This window comes from Fundulus heteroclitus, chromosome 23 (genome assembly GCF_011125445.2).
Source record: "Fundulus heteroclitus isolate FHET01 chromosome 23, MU-UCD_Fhet_4.1, whole genome shotgun sequence".
NCBI classification, from domain to species: Eukaryota; Metazoa; Chordata; class Actinopteri; order Cyprinodontiformes; family Fundulidae; genus Fundulus; species Fundulus heteroclitus.
In genome coordinates, this window is record NC_046383.1 from 16,849,200 (window position 1) to 16,868,729 (window position 19,530).

Below are 19,530 nucleotides of genomic sequence, written 5' to 3' on the forward strand. Positions count from 1 at the left end.
ATGTCAGTTTGTGGAATCTTCTGTAAAAAAGAGAAAATTACCCCTTTAACATTGATTTCTAGAGCTGAATCGCTTAGCATTTAAAGGAGTGCTTCAGAGAGGTTATGTGTGTGGTGGTACAAATAAAGTAGAGTATTTCAAAACTGTTAAACCCCTTTAGCATGCAGATATGTGGATTGGGAGCATGGTTTTAGTCCCTCCCCCTCAAAGCATCACTCTTAATCCTTGATAATCTGCTCATCTAAGAAGCGCTGGCAGTCATGGCTGCAACAGGGGACAATTTGCTTTCCGTTGAGCATCTTACCATCATGGAGCAAAATACTTTCACCAAACAAAGGGAGCTCTTTCTAAAGAAGAGGTAAGGTAATTGAACAGACTCTTGCAGGCTTGGAGAGCAAGAACATATGGGTTTTTTTTTACTGTGTGGCTGGGGGTCACAGCCTCATAGAAAAAAAAGCTCTCCATGATAGTATGGTATTGTTTCACAACAACCTATAAACTTAATAATAGTCTGGATAAATGGACAATGCTGGTCAGACGTTTACATACACTCATCATGGTGATGAATGATGCTGCTTCTACTATGCTTGCAAGCCTCATCTTTTCTCTTCCAGATGTACTTCTGGTCAAACGGCTTAATCTTTGTCTCTTCTGACCATAAAACTTTATCCCAGGAAACGTTTGACTTGTTCACACAGGTAGCTGAAAATTTCAGCCGTGGTGTCGATTTTGGCCCAAACGCTCCTTTCTTGGAGAGAGAGAGACTTTGGATCAGACGTTTAACCCTTCACAGGTCTTCCAACGGGACAGGGATCCTTAAACTTCAGCAGAATTGGCTGTGGAAGGCTTCCTGAGAGGACCTCCCAAAAACATGACCTCATTATTCATGCCAGGGAACCAGGCAATGAAAAAAAAACTAAGAACTATGGTCAAACATCCAGCTAGAATCATTCTAGAACGTTTATAGGGGCTTAAGAATGTGTTAAATGGACATTAGTGAGTTTTTCCTGATGCATGCTTTTCTTCACTGTATCAACCAGACACAGCTAGCCAGCTGCCAGTGCAAACACCACATGCCACCAGATGCCAACGCAGAACACCATCACCATTTCTTTAATGATTGTGTGCTCTATATTCTCTAACAGGTTCTCTGTGTTTCCTGTTGCAGAGGGGTGCAACTTCGGCAGCATCTGCGGGAGTTGAAGGAGAGAGAGCGGAAAGCCCGGCAGCACAACAGGCAGCTGCTGCTGCAGTTTGAGAGAGCCCAGGACACGCTGCGGGACATGCTGGCCCGCAACGCTGCCATGAAAACTATACGGGTGGACGGATTCACACAGGCAGCACACAAACACAATGACACGCCCTGTCAGATTCTCCAACCTTTATCCAGTAGCACTCAGAACCTGAATCCTCCCTCTTCTGCCCTCACCACTAAATATAGCTGATGTTTACAGTTACCAGCACTACTGTACAACGTGCAGAATTTCCACCTATTGCTACTTTAAATGGTTTTATTGTTTGCTGATGATTCGTTTATTCCTTGTTTGTTGTTTAATAAGTGTGAGCGTTAATGTGTGATGCAATTCTATGTACGTAGCTGTGAAAGAGCAGTTTGGTCCTATGTGACAGATACAGTGACAATAAAGACATTAAATTCAGTAACTGGGAGATTTTTTTACAGTAACTCAGGAGTGATGGTTTGTGTCTGATTTTAGCAGTTATTTAGATCTAAACCTTCACATTTGCAGATGGAGTATGAGCGGTACCTGAAGGAAAACTCCCCCCGCTGGCAGCAGCAACTCCAGGAGAAAACACAGGCCTCCCAGAAGAAGGTGAAACTACTGCGCTGTTATGACTTCATTCTCCTAATAAAAAAATACTATTAGTGCCATTGTAGATTAAAGAAAATAAATTATTGGAGACCGAAGAGTGAATTTCCTAAAAAAAACAAAAACAAAAAAAATCAGACATTTTGGGATTAATTTCACATATTTGCGAGAAGAAAAATAGGATATTTTCTAACATTGAAAAGTCATACATTTTGAAGGAATCCCACAGACTGAATCATCTCACAATCCCTACTTTGGTGATCTTCACTCTAGACTATATTTTCTTCGTCAGCCTTGTTTCTACTAAGATTTTATCATACAAATAAAAACACCTTTTCCGTACACTGCACGTCATGTTTTGTAGTTTATTTCCTCAACAGAGGATGGAAGACTGTTTGAAGTCATATCTACAACACCATAAAGATCCAGTGCCAACAGCAACAGTCGATGATCCTCTGATTTCACAAGGTTTGTTTTCTCCTTTCAGCGTCTCAAGGCATCTTATGGGTTTCTCCTCCTGAAGAAGCTTGAAACTCAGAGCTTCTTCCACCATGTTTCTCTTTACTTACAGATGCTTACCTAAGGTCTCCAAAATATGATGCTCCTCAGATGAATCCCATGGTTGATAGCTCTGCTTACGGCCCAGATGATTCCTCCCTTCATCCTCATCTAGAGTCCTCCTGGCTGACACAGCCAGGGTTCCTCAGAGCACCTTTTCAACCCCAGAGTTCCCCACTGTTCCCCCCAATCAACTTCCCGTATTCTCACCCACTTCTGCCGCAACATCTCACCTCGCCACTTGCTGATCATCAGCCATGGACCGGGCCTGAAGCTGCAGGCCGGGCTCCTCCACGGTACAGTGACCCCTGTGCTGATGGGACTCCTCGACGATCTTCAGGCCAGCTCCACTCAGAGGAACCTTCAGCGTCAACGGTTTGTCCAGTTTTGGAGCGGGAACATGAGCCGAGCACAGTGATTTCAAAGAGGGTGAGAGGTGGTGGAGGCGGGAGATGTTTGTCCCCTGAGCTCGACGTTAAACCGGGTGAGAGAGTGAAACTAACTCAGCGTGCCAGTTTGCCCATTTGTTCTTCTAATCGATCTCTTTTTTCACATCCTGCAGTGCGTCTCTCCGGCGGACATGCAGAAAGCAGCGAGAGCGGCAGGGCTTCCAGTTTGACCAGCAGAGAAAAGAAGAGGAGAGAGAAGAAAGGAAGAACGAAGGCTTCATCCTCCGAGTCAGAAAAATGTGGTTCTGAGAAGTAAGACATAGGGCTGATGAATTGATTATCCTAGACCCTAACAAGCAGGCCCAACCGAAATGTTTTCATGTTTCCATAAACTATTAGCTAAATGATTCACACTTTGGTGGATTTTAAACGATCCTTCATTTCTGAACCTTTTGTATTATTTTAAGGTTCCTTTTGATAAAACACTGGTTCCTCCCTTGAGTTTAGGAGTCTTTTTGTCTGAATGAGAGATACTTCAGAGTGAAGTGTCCTTACAACAACAAAAAAACATGTACTTGTAAGAAAGTAGAGAGTAGAGAAAAATAATGATCAATCGCTGAGAGTTCACATTTTTTCAGTTTTAAAGTGTGTATGGTGGGTTCAGTTGTTTATACAACACAATATGTACTTGGAAAAACTACATAAAAGTTAAAGCGGGGGGGGGGGGGGGGGTAGATTAGCAGAAGCTTCGTAGCAACAATTTTCAAAGTAATCTATATAATTATAGTATATGTGTTAATTATAGGATAATTATGTGTTAGAACATCCCAGTCTGAGTCCAGACCTCAATCCAACTGAGAATTTGGGGCGAGACTTGAAAACAGACAGCTTGAAAGCTTAAAAGCTCTTCGCCTAATTTTACCGAGCTTCAGCTATTTTTTTGAAGCAGGTTGGGCAAAAATGTCAGTTTCTAGATCAGTAAAGCTGGTAGAGGCAAACCTTAAAGCACTTTTAACAAAATGTTGTAAACCAGGCACATTTAAGCCTAAAATTATTCAGAATTAGTTATTTTCATTCTACTAAGAAGTTTGTTTTGGATTTGAAATGAGGCAGACCTCTCAAATGGTAACAAAACTTTGGATACTAATATGATATATTAGGTATATCATAATCATAATCAGTGATTTATTTTTGGCAATGCGCTCCAAGTCTTTGTGGTTAGATGGGGATAGCGATAAACAAAAAATTAATTAATCGCACAATACATTTTAATCACATGATTAATAAAAAAAAAAGCTTGATAATTTGCGTAGGCATGCTTGATGTTTTTCCCTCCCCTCTCTCTGAGACTGGATAACAAGGTTTCAGTATGGCGCGTCGGTGTCTAGATCCTGTCGGAGTCGAGTTAAATCTTGCGTCAGGCAGGCACATGCTCAAAGTTTAGCATGAGAGCCTTGTGAAGGAGAGCCAGAGAAACGCCAGTTTGAAAAGAAAACGGAATTGGTGTCAAAGCTGTTTTTTGGATTTAGGACAAATGAGCGGCCAACCGCTTAATCTATCTGAGCCCGTATGTCCAGAGGGTAAACCTGCGTTATTATGCCATTATCATTTTAGTTAAAAAAGTCTCCAAATGACAATATTAGGGTTTATCACGATAGTTCTTAGAAAACTTTATCGTCCAGCAGAATTTGCTACGGTGACAGGCCTACTTGTTACCATCACCCTAATCTTTAGCTCCCTCCACAGATTCCCTTTCAGGTTGACCGGTGGCCCCAGAACCTTAATGATGCATCCAGTCAGGAGAAACGTGTTGATCAAACCAGAAGATCCCTTTAAACCTAAATCTGCCAGGGGCCTGAGTATTTCTGGTGTCAGATGTACATCACATGTCCTGCTGGAGTCGTGTCCAATGAAATAACTGCAGATATGAAACAACTAGGAGGCTTACAAGCACGTTTTTGCAAACAGACTTCAGGCCCAGTTTACTTCACGTCTGCTTTTAATGGGCTTCTGCTTCTCGAGTTGACGCATGATCATCTAACATTTAAATGTTAGATGACCGTCATTAAATACGGCGCTGTGCACATGAAGATCGCTATCAAATCACAGTTTTTAACCATTTCTTCTCAGGTTGTCCAGTAAACTCGTCGCTGCCTCGTGCGCGGTCGCCCTGGGCTCAGAGACAAACAGCTCCGCCGAGGAAGGAGGCCCAACAAGCAGGAGGAGGACAAAGCGAGGCGTGGGGCTTAACGTTGGGTCCCCACCCTCCAAGAAGGAGGTAGAGGAGCCTAACAGGAGTGAAGACGAGAAGGCTGACAGCTTGAGTGAACAAGCGAAGAGTCCAGGTCCAGACAATGGATCAGAGAGCTGCAGAGGAGAGGAGGGATCAGACAGCGATGTAATGAAAAGTCAAACTAGGGATGAGGAGACAGATGATGAGGAAGACCACAGCTCCGAGCAAAGCGTCGCAGAAGAAAGGGATGAGGAAGAGGGAAAGAAAAAGACAGGATCCGGAGATGAAAAACGGGGGAACAAGGCGAAAAGTGAAGAAGACAGTAATGTGGAGGAAGACGAGGAGGAGAGCAGCGATGATGTTCCTCCCAGTAGGAACGGAAAAGAGCTGGAAGCAGAGGACAGGGTGGAGGACGAGGAGGAGGAAGACGAAGAGCGGTCAGACAAGCTGGAGAACGAGGACGGGGAGAACAGGAATGAGGATGCTGCCTCCTCACAGGAGGAGGAGGAGGAGAGCGAAGGTAGGGAGAAGACAGGAGAGGAGCAGGAGGGCTCAAACCAAGATGAAGACCAGCTGGGGAGCGATGAAGCAGGAGACTCAGAGGACAGCATCATCTCTCCACAGGAAAACAGGTACGATGACGAAGGACTGAAACCTTCTTTGCATATGCCACAAACTAAATCACATGCAGTCCTTTTCTTTCAGGTCCAAACAGATGAAGAACAATCCGGAGGAAGCAGCCGAAGACGAGGAAGAGGAGAGTGACGCTGAGTCGTCAAACAATAACTCTAAAGAGTCAAGCGACGAAGAAGACATCGAGAATCTCCTCGCACCTCAGGAGCCAACAAACAAAAAGTACATTTTTTTAAAACTTTTTCCCCATCATAAAACCCATCATGACATCTAATTCTCGTCTCTGCCTCTTGGTTTTTTTCCCAGAGAAAATGCTGTTAAATCTCCGGGGAAGCCCAAAGGTACGCACAGGAAATGATAATACGCTGCAGGTAATCTGAGCCGTTCATACTTTTGATTCATTCTGAATGAACTTTTCAGCTTCAGCGGCGTGTCTCGACTTGGGCATCTTCCAAGTGACGGAGCACACAGCCAAGACGGACCATCAAAGTGACTCGGATGAGTTTGACCACTTTTACGACTGAACGGGACGACAATGCAAGTTTCTCAGAGCTCAGACATCTGATGACCTTCGCCGGGTTGGACGACACCGACAGGAGCGTGAAACAAAGCCCGGCAGAGAGGGGGGGGGGGGACCCCGGGGAGCTGTAGTTTAATGTTGACTGCAACATGGTTGGCAGCAGAGCCCCATGATGGGAGCTGAGAAGCTCACCGGAGAGTCCCTTCACCCCATCCAGGACCGCAGGGACAGGGCTCCGAAGTTTGAGACTCATCACCGAGGATGTTTTAAAATGCTGTTAGCATTACAGAAAAAAAAGAAGTTAAGAAACAAAACAACTGGACTTTTTTCCCGTTTGAAGATGTTTCGCTTCCCATCCACACTGCAAAATCGGATCTAAAAATGAGTAAAATGTTCTTAAAGTTAGTGTACTTGTCCTTGGTTTGAGCAGGTAAATAAGATGATTTGCGAATGGAATAAGATTGTTGCGCTTAAACAATTCATCTCCATCATCTTATTTTAAGTGCAGGGTATCTAATTATCTTATTTCAGGGGTCAAAATACTCATTCCATTGGCAGATAATCTTATTTACCTGCTCAAATCAAGGACAAATACACTAACTTTAAGAACATTTTTACTTATTTTTAGATCTGTTTTTGCAGTGCAGAAAGCTTACTCAATGTTTGGAGTAGTGTGGAGTTCCAAGCTTTATATTAAAACCCAAATGGGCCTTGTTATGTCTTAGATAACATGCAAATTAACCTGAAACTGGTCCACCTCTTAGCAATGGGGAGTGGGATATAATGCTGTTTGCATTTGTGCGTTTTATGTTACCGCACTGCTTTTAAAAGGTGCATCTCAATGAATCATAGCATCAAAAAGTTTAATTCTTTCATTAATTCAGTAAAAACTAATTATATCTTTCAGCTATTAGGGGTGTAACAATAAATCCATCTGCATCAATATATCGATAAAATGATCAATGATCCAGTTACATCAATGCAGAAGGTGGGTAGTAACTTTTTGAACAATATGTACTTCTAGGTGTGGTTATACTGCACTGTACTTCTTACTTTTACTTGAGTAAATATTATGAAGAAGTATTGCAACTCGTACTTGTGTAAAATGGCTACTCCATCCACCGTGAGTAACTTCACTGAATAAAGAACAAACCTGTTTCAACCGAAAATGCACCATAGAGACACGTTTTCAGTTTATCTGAAGGTGAAACTTCCTGTTTTTACACAAGCGCTGTTGTTTTAATGGTATTTTTTATCTGCTCAGCGCATAGAGCCATTTACAGGTCAAGTGACCACACAGTAAACAGTAGGAAGGACTTTGCACTGCCCTAACGTTCTGCATATACATAAACTGTTTACGTTAAAAAACATTGTTTACAAAAAGTGATTCTTCATCGTTTAATATTTTTTGCCTGACCAATTACGTCATTTTAAAATATTAATTCAGTTATGAATATTTACTCAGTACTTGAGCACTCTTCTTGCCACTTTTCTTTTTTTTACTCGAGTAATTTCTTGGTTGGGTATTTTTTTACTTTGACATGAATAAAAGTATGTTGAAGTAGCGCCACTCCTACTTGAGTAAATTTTCTGGTTACTCTACCACCTCTGCATCGATTCATATAATCATTTTTAAGACACGCCTTTATTTCGAAATTCAAAAGGCACACAGCTAAAACGAACAAGTGCTTTATATATACTTTGTTATATAAATAACGAGCAAATAACGGGCAAATGTATCGTCATCCAAACAAACCAATGTAGGACAGCATCATAATAAAGCTGGTGATTTACACCTCTATGGTTTATACTGAATTTGATGATTATGACTCAGAGCAAATAAAATTCAATCTCTCAATTTTATGACATTAAATCAATTTAAAAGGATTTTAACAGAGAAATGTGGGCCTTCTGAAGAGTATTTTCATGCACCGTACCGTAAATGCAATCATTACTTGTTCGGGAATCTCTGTATCAGTGCAGCTCAGGTTGATTTAATAGAGACCTTCACTGTGAGGCCTTGAAGTCTGTGCCTCTCCATATTTTGTTTATAAAATGTAATCCTAAATCTGGTCCATGTGTAGCGGCTCTTGAAGCACCAATTTGAGCCAGTCGACGACTTGTGAATCTGCTCGAAACTCTTGAACAGCCTCTGCTTCATAATTCTTTCTAGTCTCCAGTTTTCCCTGCAGCCTGGGAACCTCCTGCTACTAGTTTTACCTTCCACTCAACTTTCCAGGTGTTTTCACTCCTCAAACGAAACACACTTTTTCAAACACGTTCCAGTTTATAGATCTGCACCTGCGGCTTTTACGTTTTCTCTGTTTTTCTCCATTTTTCACGCTACTCTTTAGCTTTAGATCCTTGTGAAACACTACCATGTAGAAAAACATTATAATTTTTTGCTTTTTGTCAAAGCAGAATCTAACTAGGAGATGTGAAATTCAACCAGCAACAGAAAATGCAAAAAAAAAAGGTTATAAATGATCCAAAGTTTATTTCTCTTGTAAGAAAAGTTTCAGTAAATCAGCAAACAGGACAGGAGATGAGTGTAGAGACAAAACAAGTCTTGAGTGAAACATTTTCTAGATGACAGAACAAAAACTGTGCAAATGAATTCAATAATTTATTTCCGGCGTGTTTCTGAAATCAAAAGCCCACCAGATGTTTTTGGATTATAAAAATAGACCAATATTTATTAGGATTTCAACAGGAAAGAGACACTTTTAAACTCCTGGTGAGAAAAGTAAAAACCATGTCGCTAACTGAGCTCATTTTACATCTTGATACACACTTTTTTAAGCTTTTATTGCCTCATATTTTAACAACCTGAGCGGTTAGACACGGACTCGCTCTCCTGCCGTCCTCAGGTGTAGCGCGGCGTTGGATGAGCAGCCTGCAGTACGTCCCTCCCACCTGGCCTTTGGTGAGCCGGCCGGGATTCACGCACACGCAGCCAGACACATCCTGATGACGCAAGGAAGGTGTTAAAAAGGTAAAAAATAAATAAAAACAGGGTCAAGCATTTCTTAAACAATCGTCTCAATCGTACCTTCACAAAGTACCGCAGCTCCGAGGGAACAACCAGGACGTCAGGAGTGAGCGGCATGTGGCCGAAAATCTGGAATTTCTCGTAATCCATGTTCACCTCCTCCGTAGGCGGGTACAGGGGGTAGTAGCTAGAGGAAAAAAAAAAGGAGATATTAGCATTTTTCTCTTGAAAAAGTAAAAAAAACGAAGACTTGCGGGACACTTGCCTCCTCTGGGTCAGCATGTGGTTCAGGATGCGGGAGAATCTGTCCGAGCTCGTGCCGCTGCAACGTCGCACAGTTTCAGTTACGAAAAGAGAGAAACTAGAAGAAAAGGGGGGGGGGGGGTCTGTGTTTCCCGTGAGCGTTCCTCACCAGCTGATCTCCTCGGCTCCCATGTGGAACAGGATGTCGGTGGACGTCACGCCGTACGTCACGCCGTCGATCAGCAGGGTGCAGGGGTCAGGGGCCAGGGTGACCCTCTGCAGGGACAGATTAAAGGAACGCAGGTAGAGAAAAAGTCTCAGGTAAAGATAAACAGACACCTGTGATATGCTTAAATGAAAAAAAAAAAAACTAAACCATTCATCTGAGAATATTTATGAATAAAATGACACAACGGGCATGAAGGATTGATCTGCTGTGTGTGTGTGTGTGTGTGTGTGTGTGTGTGTGTGTGTGTGAGAGAGAGCGACCTGGGCCTGGTCATTGTCGAGGGCCGGCAGGGTGAAGGGAGGCTGCGGGTAGATGAACTCATGGTGGATATCCCTCTGGGACGGCACAAACACCAGCTGACAGCCAACGCTTCGCAGAAGAAAAAAAATAATAATGAAGATTTTAGATTTGGGTGCAGCACTGCATCATGGAAAACATGCTTTTTGTTCCAGGAAAAAAGAAAAAATGAGCTACACTGTAAAATGGGAACTAAAAGTAAAATCTTCTTGAAATGAATGCATTTGTCCTTGATCTGAGCAGGTTAATACGATTATCTGACAATGAAATAAGTATTTTTACCCTTAAAACAAGTTAATTAGATACACTGCACTTGAAATAAGATGAAGATCAATTGTTCCCATTTTAAGTGCAAAAATCTTATTCCATTGGCAGATAATCTTATTCAGCCGCTCACATCAAAGGCAAATACACTCATTTCAAGACAACTTTACTTACTTTTAGTTCCCTTTTTGCAGTGCAATAGAAGCCAACAACATGTACTGATTTCTCTCCATCCAACTAGACGCTGTACGGTACAATAAGAGGCTCCGGCTCAGTCTACATATTTCATAGCTGGTCAGCAACCTTGAAACATCTTTAAGTCCGAGTCCATTCAAGGTTTTAAACCATCAGCAGGATTTTTAATCTGGTCGTTTGACAAACAGGGAGCACGTGCAGTAATTTAAGGATGTTTGTCTCATTCAGCAGCGTTATGAAGGAGTTGTCTTTTATATAGATATCAGTCAAGACACCATAACAATAACCTCATCTTCTGAAAATAAACCCATGCACAAGGTTATCTGTCCTAATATGATTGAAACCCTTCAGCCTGGTAAAGACTGCATTAGGCTGGGTAAGTTACAGACGTTATGTGGTTGTTAATGTTTAAGTCCACGATGACACTGACACCTAAGGTGTTTAAATGTTCTCCAGTCTTTAGCCTCGTTGAGCCGATTTCTAACTTTTTCTATTGTATATACATTTTTGTATTTCCAAATTCCATTATTTTCCAGGCACAATTTTAGTCTTTTTTTTTTTTTATAACATTGTGCTCATTTAAGAGGAAAACATTTATTTAGTTTGTGCAAATTCTCAGTTATGCGGGTAATCGCGACAGCAAAGACGTTTTTGATCAGTTCTTTCTGAAAACGTTTCCACACCTATCCAGGAGTCTTTGTCATTTCTGATGGCTTGCACTGAGCAACCTTTAGTTGGTGCGCTGCAGTTTAAGGACATGGAGGCCCATCCTCCTAAATGCATTCTAAGTCAGATGCAAACCATTGACCCACCCTTCACTGTCCTGGGTCGTTAGAACATTTTGCTTGGTGTGAGTGGAGGACTTGGTCACCTGAATCATGAAGAGATGCTGATGTAATCTCTTTGGGATGAGTTGGAGGACTGAGCTGTAAACACTGGAGAGTTGGAAGTTCTGTCTTTGGGATGAACCAGTTTTTGTCTAGGAGTGCTAACAGGTGTGAAATTTACTGGTATGTTCACTGCAAAAAGGGAACTAAAAGTAAGTGAAATTTTCTTGAAATCAGTGTATTTTTCCTTGATTTGAGCAGGTAAATAAGACTATTTGGCAATGGAATAAGATTTTTGCACTTAAAATAGAAACAATTCATCTTCATCGTCATATTTCAAGTGCAAGATGTCTAATTATCTTATTTTAGGGGTAAAAATACTCATTCCATTGGCAAATAGTCTTATTTAGCTCCTCAAATCAAGGAAAAATACACTAATTTCAAGAAACTTTTAGTTCCCTTTTTGCAGTGTTGTGTTTGGAGAAGATTCTCCACATTTACTTAGTTGGGTTTTTATTACCTGTAAGTTTAGAAAGGCTATAAAGATTATCTGTTGTGTAGTGGGACAACCACCACTTCCTCCAGCTTAAACCATTTTATATAAAGGTGAGTGGCGGGCGGTGTGTCGTACCTTCTGGTTCCATCCACAACGCTTTTAATGCATTGGTAGAAAATGGTCTCAAACTCCTGGGTCACCTGGGCTTTCTGTGAGAGAAGCAGACGGACATGAAACTAAACTTCTCTGATAAACCCAAAAACCTTGCGTCTTGCTGGCTTTCAACATGGAGGCTAAAACAAAAAGGAAACGTACCTCGATTTGTTCGTGTTTGGAATCAACAAAAGGACCCAACTAGAGAAGGCGAGAACAATAAATCAACAAACACTGAACTGTATGAATAAACCCATTTATAAGCTCTCTTTTCACACTGATAGATGAGGATTTTGGTGGTTTTACCAGCAGGCAGACGTCAGGACGATCCCTGACTATGATACTGATCAGGTCTATCAGAGGGTCATAGGTCAGGCTGTCAGAGGGTGTGTACGGCCCACAGGCCACAAGAACGTTCAGCGGCTCTGCCACTGGGAGAGATAAGGAGCAGCGAGAAAATAATATATGTATAGTTTGACGTCAAAATTTCAAATAAACTGGAATTTAAAAACTTTCTGCAGAAAAAACTAAACACTAACCGGCGTCATCGGTTTCCATTTTTACACTGGGGGTGTAAAAAGGAAGAGGAACTCCCTAAAAAAAACACAAAGTTACTACAAGCGTTACAAACAGCTCACAGTGATTAAAAAAAAAGAGAAATGTCCATCTGACCTCGTAAAGCTTGGACGCCACAAGTTTTCTTCCTGTTGTGTTCATCCCTTCCATCACCACCACCTGGGAGAACAAACAGGTGTTCAGGATAAACGGAGAGAGGTGCGTTTGTTTTTAAAGTAGGCGCTGCTGATCCGTCTCTGGGTTTATACACATTTTACGCCCCAATAATGCAGCTACTTTAGATGGCTCAGAATATCAGAGAATAAAGGGACGCCTGAACAAATGGATGGGAGGATGAATGAAGGATACGACAAACATAGAGATGGACCCTGATGGATGTTATGTGTAGGCAGACGTTTGTGCAGAAAAAGCGCCGGATGACTGTCAGAGTTCTCGGTCAGACGATGGCCGTGCCTCCGGCCCTCGTCCTTGGCATGCTCTGTTTCTCTTGGTGGCCTTATAACCTGCTGCACACTGACCTCAGCGCAGAGGCAAAGGAGGAACCACCGCTCAACTTCAAACATGAGAACAAACGCCACAATCAGAAAACGTACAGCTGTCAAGCTCACCTGGCCAGGAAAAAGAGAATATTCTTTAAGCTCGGACAGGTCAACGGGGACTTGCTGACCGCCGTGCTGCTGTCCTGCCTCCAGGAGAACCGACTGAGCATTCAGTTTGCCGTTACTGTCACAGCAAACCTGACCCAGCACCGTTATTCTGTCCTGGAGAGGGGGGAGGCAAGCGGAGACAGAGAAGCAGAGAGTCAGGTCTGATTAGCAGGTTAGGCTGCGACGCATAAAAGTGTCCAGTAGGGGGAGTCTAGTCCTCTGCAGACAACCTAGTTTAAAAAAAAGTGGACACAAGTGATCCAATAGCATGCACTAAACATCTTCATCACATTCAGAATAATGTTTATGCTTCAACAGCTACTTCAGAAGGGAAACGTTGCCTAACAATACAAGTTTATGACTGAATAAGGCAGCTTATCATTTTTGATAAATATCCCCATTACGACATTTATTCTGATTTTTAAAGAAGCACCATTTTAGTTCTATTTTGAGGATCTACAGTAAAGAAAAAGGTTTTGCAAACAGATGACGGATACATTTAATACTGATGGGATGTTGATATTTGTGGAATATCATGTAAAAGAAAAAAAAGTTTAGTTTTCACACCTAATAAGAAAAAAACGGATCTAAAAAAATATGAATGGTACTTCTAGTGCGACTCGGCTGTGGAAATTCAACGCAATTACACCATGAAAAATGTAAGATTTTCTGAAACCTGCATTCATTATATTTTAATATAAAACATTAGTTAATTCTTTATTATTTTAGCCAAACTTATTAGTCTAAAAAGCTGCAGGGTGCAGTCAAACTCACCAACCTTGAGAGTTAATTAGTAAATCCTTAATCAAATATAACCCAGACTGGTTTTCTGCACAGCAGGTTAACGCTGTTAACTGGTGAAGGATTTTAAGGTATCCAAACTGATTAATCCAACAATGGGCAGAAAACAAGCATTTTGCTGCTGTAGGCAGTAGATAAATGAGGAGCTCTGCGGTCATCTGATGTTCACTGAACCACTACAACATTAAGGCAGCGCTAATGCAGGAGGCTGAGACTAACCTGAAATCTGCCTCCTTCTTAGTGATAAAAAGATACGATTCAGATTAGGATTAGATACCCTGCTTTAGACTAAACTACAGCACTGTGTAACATCCATCTTTCTTAGTGTTTAAATGCGGCAACTTTGATTGTAGTCTTTAAAAATAGGCGTGTTTCTCTCTTTTTAAGGCTCTGCTCAGACTGGTGGAGGAGTTCAACTCAGTAGGAGATATAATGACAACCAGCTTTTATCTGTTTACTAAATTTGATTTTTTTTTTTGCATCTCTGGTGGTTTTATGTTATATCTATAAGTAAAATCTGGTGTAGGAACAATGAAAGGCTGTGCTTTTCAAACGGGCGGCTCTGAACCTGAGCAGGCAGAGACACGGCTGAGAACTCCTCAATGTTGAAGTGAGAACTCAGTTTCTCCCCCAGCTCTTCAATCTTCTCCGTCAACACTGGAGGAAAAGACAAAAAACAACAAAGACATAAAAGGAGAAATGTTAAAGGCTGTGTGACTGAATGACACGGTTGTGCACGGATTCAGACAGATTTAGAGTCGGAAACACAGAAGAGTTTGACTTTTTGAGGGACACTGGTATGAAAGACGGGATAAAAAGCGAAGGGCACAGCACTAAAAACCAAGTCGACCGACAACTGGCTTACATTCTTAGAATAATGTGCTTAAAAACAGCTCTGATTATTTTAACGGGGCTTAGAGGAGTAGTTTATCACCTCAACAGACTTGTGAGAAGGGAATGAGAACGCCTCACAGAGTAAATAAATACATTTTGAGCAACAATAATAATAATTTTTCTCATTGCAACTTGGTGGGTACATAATGAAATTTGTCTATATATAGCCCGTCCAATAGGGCAGGGGTTCCTAAAGTGGGGGTCGGGGCCCCCGGGGTGCACAACGTCAGAGATATAATTGTTTTAATGTAGCAAAATTTTGCCTTTAATTATAGAAAATATTTTTTTAACCTGAATATTTCTGAGTTTCTTTTGGTGAAGATTTACTCCGCTGTGGCCAATAACTTATTTTCTTTAACCTACAAAAGGTCCTGATCCTTTTTTTCTAAATAAAGTAACGATATTAGGTGTACAACAGTCTAATGGTTTATAATATTACCAGAACAAAGTCATAACATTATGGGAATAAAATCGAAATATTACACACAGTCGTTTCAAAGTCCTGATAGTATCAATAATTTGACACTGATGTGCTAAAACGATTCAGGGTTTTCTTATTTGTGAAACTGATACCAAAGTATAACAAAGGGGTCACCAGTGTCTGGCCCTGTTATTTTGGGGGTCACAGGTTGAAAAAGTTTGGGAGCCGCTGCCATTTGGAGCAGTGGGTAGTGGACCATGGAGCTAAGGAGCCTCTGCTCTAACCACCAGATCATCAATGAAATGATGTAAATATCTGCAGAAATCGGCCCAAAAATACAAACGAATGAGTGGAACGGCGGCGTACCGTCTCGGACGTCTCGCAGCCGTTGGAACATGTACTTGTAGCTGCTGCGGAGGGAGTCTTCAGGCCCCTCCAGAAGATCCACCTGGACGCCAGCGCCCGGATCCTTCCTGCCCGTCCAACGGGTGCCCTGGACGGCCCCGAACGTCACCACCACCTCCCCTCTGCTTCCTCGCTGGCTGTACTTCTGGGAAGGCGTTGGACTTTGGAAGAAAGGACAGATGTTTATTTATTTATTTTTTATAAATTTATTTTTTATAAATACTGACATTGACCTATACAGCTTCAATAATGGGGAAAAAGGAGTAAAAGAGAGTAAAGATGCACTTTACATGTCTTGGAAACAGCATAGAAAGAAAAAAAAAGAAGAAGCTTGTTTGCAGTGTGACAGTGTCTTTTGGTGTGAGTTGCAGATTAATACTTTGGGGAAAAGTTGGTCGGTGACAGCAGCAGGCCCGGGCTGGTCAGCAGAGCCAGGGTCCGTTTGGACTGAGGATGCTCTGGAGTGGAGAGCGCTCGTTTCTGAGAGCCCTGCGTGACACAAACCAACAGAGTTTAGCTCATTTATCAAAAAGGCTTATCTTAAATCAGATGAGCGGGACAGAACGGCGACCGCTGACCTTCGCAGGCGTAACATAAGTGTCTAAAAGATTCTCCTCCTCTTCTTCAGCTTTTATTCTGGGGAAAAAAACGTTTGTCAAGGTCTAAAAACGGCCCAAGCCACCCTTAACAAAAGCTTTGTAAATCTAAATGTTTCTGCCCCCTCCCCATTTTGGGAGAGTGCCCTGAAGGATACATGTCCTGCAGCGTATGAATGTCTCTGGGTCGGTTATAGCTGTCGTCTCTCTTGAAGCTCGACTTGGATTTGTTCCTCTTGTTTAAATGCTGCAGAGAAAAAGAAACTCGGCGTTGAAGGAACCCCATGTGTGATGACACCAAGCACAATTCACACATGAAGCCAACCTAAAACATTATAAAGGCACAAAAAGTCTCATTATAGATCAAAACTGAACTGAGACTCGATATATTTTAATAATCCAGAGAGCCCTGCCCAAACATTGATTGCATTGCATTTTATTTATAATATGAATGAACATATCAGTTCAGTAACAGTTTGGATCTGGTGTAAAACATACATAATGTAACCCCCCCCCCACCCCACCCCACCCCACCACACCACATGTGGATGGACCCTTGGGCAGAGCATGAACCCCATGTGCATGAAGCAGAGTTCAGCTGGCTGCATGACTAGGAAATAGGGCTGCACAATTAATCACATTTGCAATGTAATTGCAATATAAAAAAACAAAATGTCCAAATCGCGGAGATCTCCCATTTTTGGCTATGTAACATTTAGTGAAACAGAAACGTCCTTTAGGTGTGAGTAAAATGTTTAAAGTGGGTTTGCCTCCACATGGAAGGAAAGACAGTTGTTGCAGAGAGATAATCTAACTTTATTACTTGTTTTAGAGTTTATATAATCACACTGTTTTACCAGAAACGTTTAAGAATCTCACCACAGCGTTAAGTACCGGTCAATCAGTTTAGTACATAGACTTGCTTGTAGGTTCAACAACGATTGATGTCCAAATCAATTAAAAGCTGTTCTCTGAATAATATTCTGATTGATAAACACATTAAAAGTTCTTGTTTTAAATAGTCCTTGTTTACAAACATCTTTATCTAGAGGCCATTTTTGTTGCTTGTGGTTAATGCAGAAAAAAGTCAAAATCAAATTTTGGTTGAAATATATCGTAGGCAGAACGCAATCATTTCTGCTCCGAGTCGAGACGCAGCGGCTCTTTTAGCACCTGATCTGCACAGCGAGGAAACAGATTGATTTGTTTGTATATGTTTAAAAAGACATAAGTTAAACTGAAATTTATAATCGCATTAAATCGCAATATTAAGATAAAAAAAATCGTAATTAGATTATTTTCCAAAATCGTTCAGCCCTACAAGGAAAGCACCATATACAGTAAGTTTTATCCATTTAACAAACAGATTTTTTATTTACCTCATGCTCAAAGCGCTCCAGGTTGTCCAGGGTGAGTTTCAGGCCCCCTTTTGTGGCAATGTAGGCCACCCACTCGTTCACCATGTCATCTGTCTGTGTCCTGTTGCAGATGCACAGTTCAACCACTGTGGGACAGAAACAACAACGCCGGTGAGACTTCCCCTTTAACTTTCCAAATTTTATTTTATTTTTTTAAAATTAGAACCACAAACTTCAGTGTAATTTTGTTGTTTTATGTAACAGACTAGCATGTGGCAGAGCATTGCTGTGAAGTGGAAAGGAAAACTAAACATTAGTTTTAAAATGTTCAGAAAAACCAGAGAAGCTTGGGGTGAATTTATAAATAAAAATCCAGCGCTGCTTGTTGCCTTCTAAATCACTGCAATCTGCAAATGAAGTCCATCGATTAGTAATTCAGTCTCAGTATAGATCCAGATGGAGTGAAGCAATCTCTTTTCCAGGGGACACGCAGACAGATTGTGCATAAAGTTGTGGCGTTTAAGAGAGGATTAGGTTATAAAACATCTATTCTTAAGTGTAAAACATTTAAAAAATTGAAAGAGGATGGCACAAGAGGAAACAAAGACATAAACCAACAGACAACCATGGCAGGAAGGGCATTTGTTAAGAAAGCTGCCAAGAGGCCTGTGGTAACTCTGGAGGAGCTGCAGAGATCCGTAGCTCAGGTGTAGACAAATCTTTTGACATTGAGTACTATTACGTTACATCGCCCTGATGGATAAAAACCATTCCTATACTTTAGACGTGCAGCCACAGATACACATAGCACCACGTAGCTCTAGACCTTCTCTAATTAGCATTAATTTAGAGGAAACATGTGAATCAAAGCAGAAAAAGGGCAGGAGACGGTGAAACACTCACTCTTGTCGAGAGCAGAATCGTCCTCGCAGGTCACCTCGAAAGTCTCCAGCTCCTGCTTTAAGCTGGCCGCTGTTACAGACGCCATTGTTTCGGGCGTTTGATCAAATGTTGTTTTTTTAAACCCTGTCGTTCCTAACGTAGCGATGTGTTAATGGCTAAAGCTAGCTAGCTTCCGGCACCGGAGCATAACAGAACCAGCGACCCGGTTAATGGGAAGACGCCCGGTAACCTCAGCCAGACGGAGGTTTGTTAGACGCCACAAAACAGAACCGTTTTGATCAACATAAACATACCGGGTTTCATTTTACCGCGAAAATACCTCGTCGGTGTTGGCGGCCGGAAATTACGTCACAGGAAGCTGGCCGAAACGTTGTGGCGCCGTCAAAATAAAAGTCGTGGATGTGAACAGTACATGAAGTTTGTGACGTGAACAATGTCTTAAATGTCAACCCCCCCCCTCCAACTTTCATTGTTGTGTCGTACTAAAACCTCAAGACAAAAACATCACGCAACAAGCTAAAACTTACATAAATGGCTTCACACTACAGTTTTAGTCATTCACATTCACACCCTGGCAGTGGTGAGCTATGTTAGTAGCTACAGCTGCCCTGGGGCAGACTGACCATCACCAGTAGGCAAAGTGTTTTGCTCAAGGACACAACAACAGAGACAGGGATTGAACCAGCAACCTGCCAATTGCAGGACAACTTCCCAGCCTCTGTGCCACCATCGCCCGAAATCTACATCTTGAATTAAAGGTTAAATAAATAAATAAAGCAGGTCCATTAAATAAAACAAACATTGATTTTTAAGCAGTTTTTGGTCTTTCAATCCACTTGTATTACATTCAAGGACAGCTCCATTAGAAAAAGATTCAACATTTATAGAAGAAACTATAACTATGGTCCAAGGTCAATTCCGATCTATCCAATTCATCCTGATTCCACCCTGCCGTCCAGTAGGCTAACATGTCCAGTAAATTACAATAAACAAAGGAGAAAGCCAGGTTGTTAAAAAGTATGAGGCAACAGAGGGGTAAAACCAATTAGAAAATGTAAATTTCTGCTGCGA

The 19,530-nt window shown here is 41.7% G+C and overlaps 2 protein-coding genes across 4 annotated transcripts; one reads left to right on the forward strand and one right to left on the reverse strand.

Annotated features, from left to right (window-relative positions):
* Positions 1-240: 240 nt before the first annotated feature.
* LOC105928678 (ABC transporter F family member 4) lies at positions 241-6,265 on the forward strand. 3 transcript variants are annotated; one of them, XM_012866078.3, is made up of 10 exons: positions 241-358; positions 1,169-1,319; positions 1,749-1,832; positions 2,210-2,297; positions 2,401-2,871; positions 2,950-3,088; positions 4,907-5,641; positions 5,715-5,864; positions 5,949-5,983; positions 6,063-6,265. In XM_012866078.3, exons 1-10 carry the CDS (start codon positions 261-263, stop codon positions 6,164-6,166), a joined length of 2,055 nt encoding a protein of 684 aa, XP_012721532.3. In that variant the 5' UTR covers positions 241-260; the 3' UTR covers positions 6,167-6,265. The 3 variants fall into 3 exon arrangements, with proteins under 3 accessions (XP_012721532.3, XP_035983422.1, XP_035983423.1); XM_036127529.1 differs by having other exon boundaries at positions 6,069-6,265; XM_036127530.1 differs by lacking the exons at positions 241-358; positions 1,169-1,319 and having other exon boundaries at positions 1,744-1,832; positions 2,194-2,297.
* Positions 6,266-8,644: 2,379 nt separating this feature from the next.
* On the reverse strand, positions 8,645-18,894 carry pola2 (polymerase (DNA directed), alpha 2). The gene is made up of 18 exons (XM_012866124.3): positions 18,460-18,894; positions 17,578-17,702; positions 16,357-16,445; positions 16,181-16,238; positions 15,982-16,091; positions 15,564-15,763; positions 14,451-14,539; positions 13,043-13,195; positions 12,531-12,593; positions 12,398-12,452; positions 12,165-12,289; positions 12,021-12,059; positions 11,841-11,914; positions 9,887-9,995; positions 9,567-9,673; positions 9,420-9,476; positions 9,215-9,341; positions 8,645-9,129 (listed from the first exon to the last, which is right to left on the reverse strand). Exons 1-18 carry the CDS (start codon positions 18,542-18,544, stop codon positions 8,977-8,979), a joined length of 1,818 nt encoding a protein of 605 aa, XP_012721578.2. The 5' UTR covers positions 18,545-18,894; the 3' UTR covers positions 8,645-8,976.
* Positions 18,895-19,530: the final 636 nt, after the last annotated feature.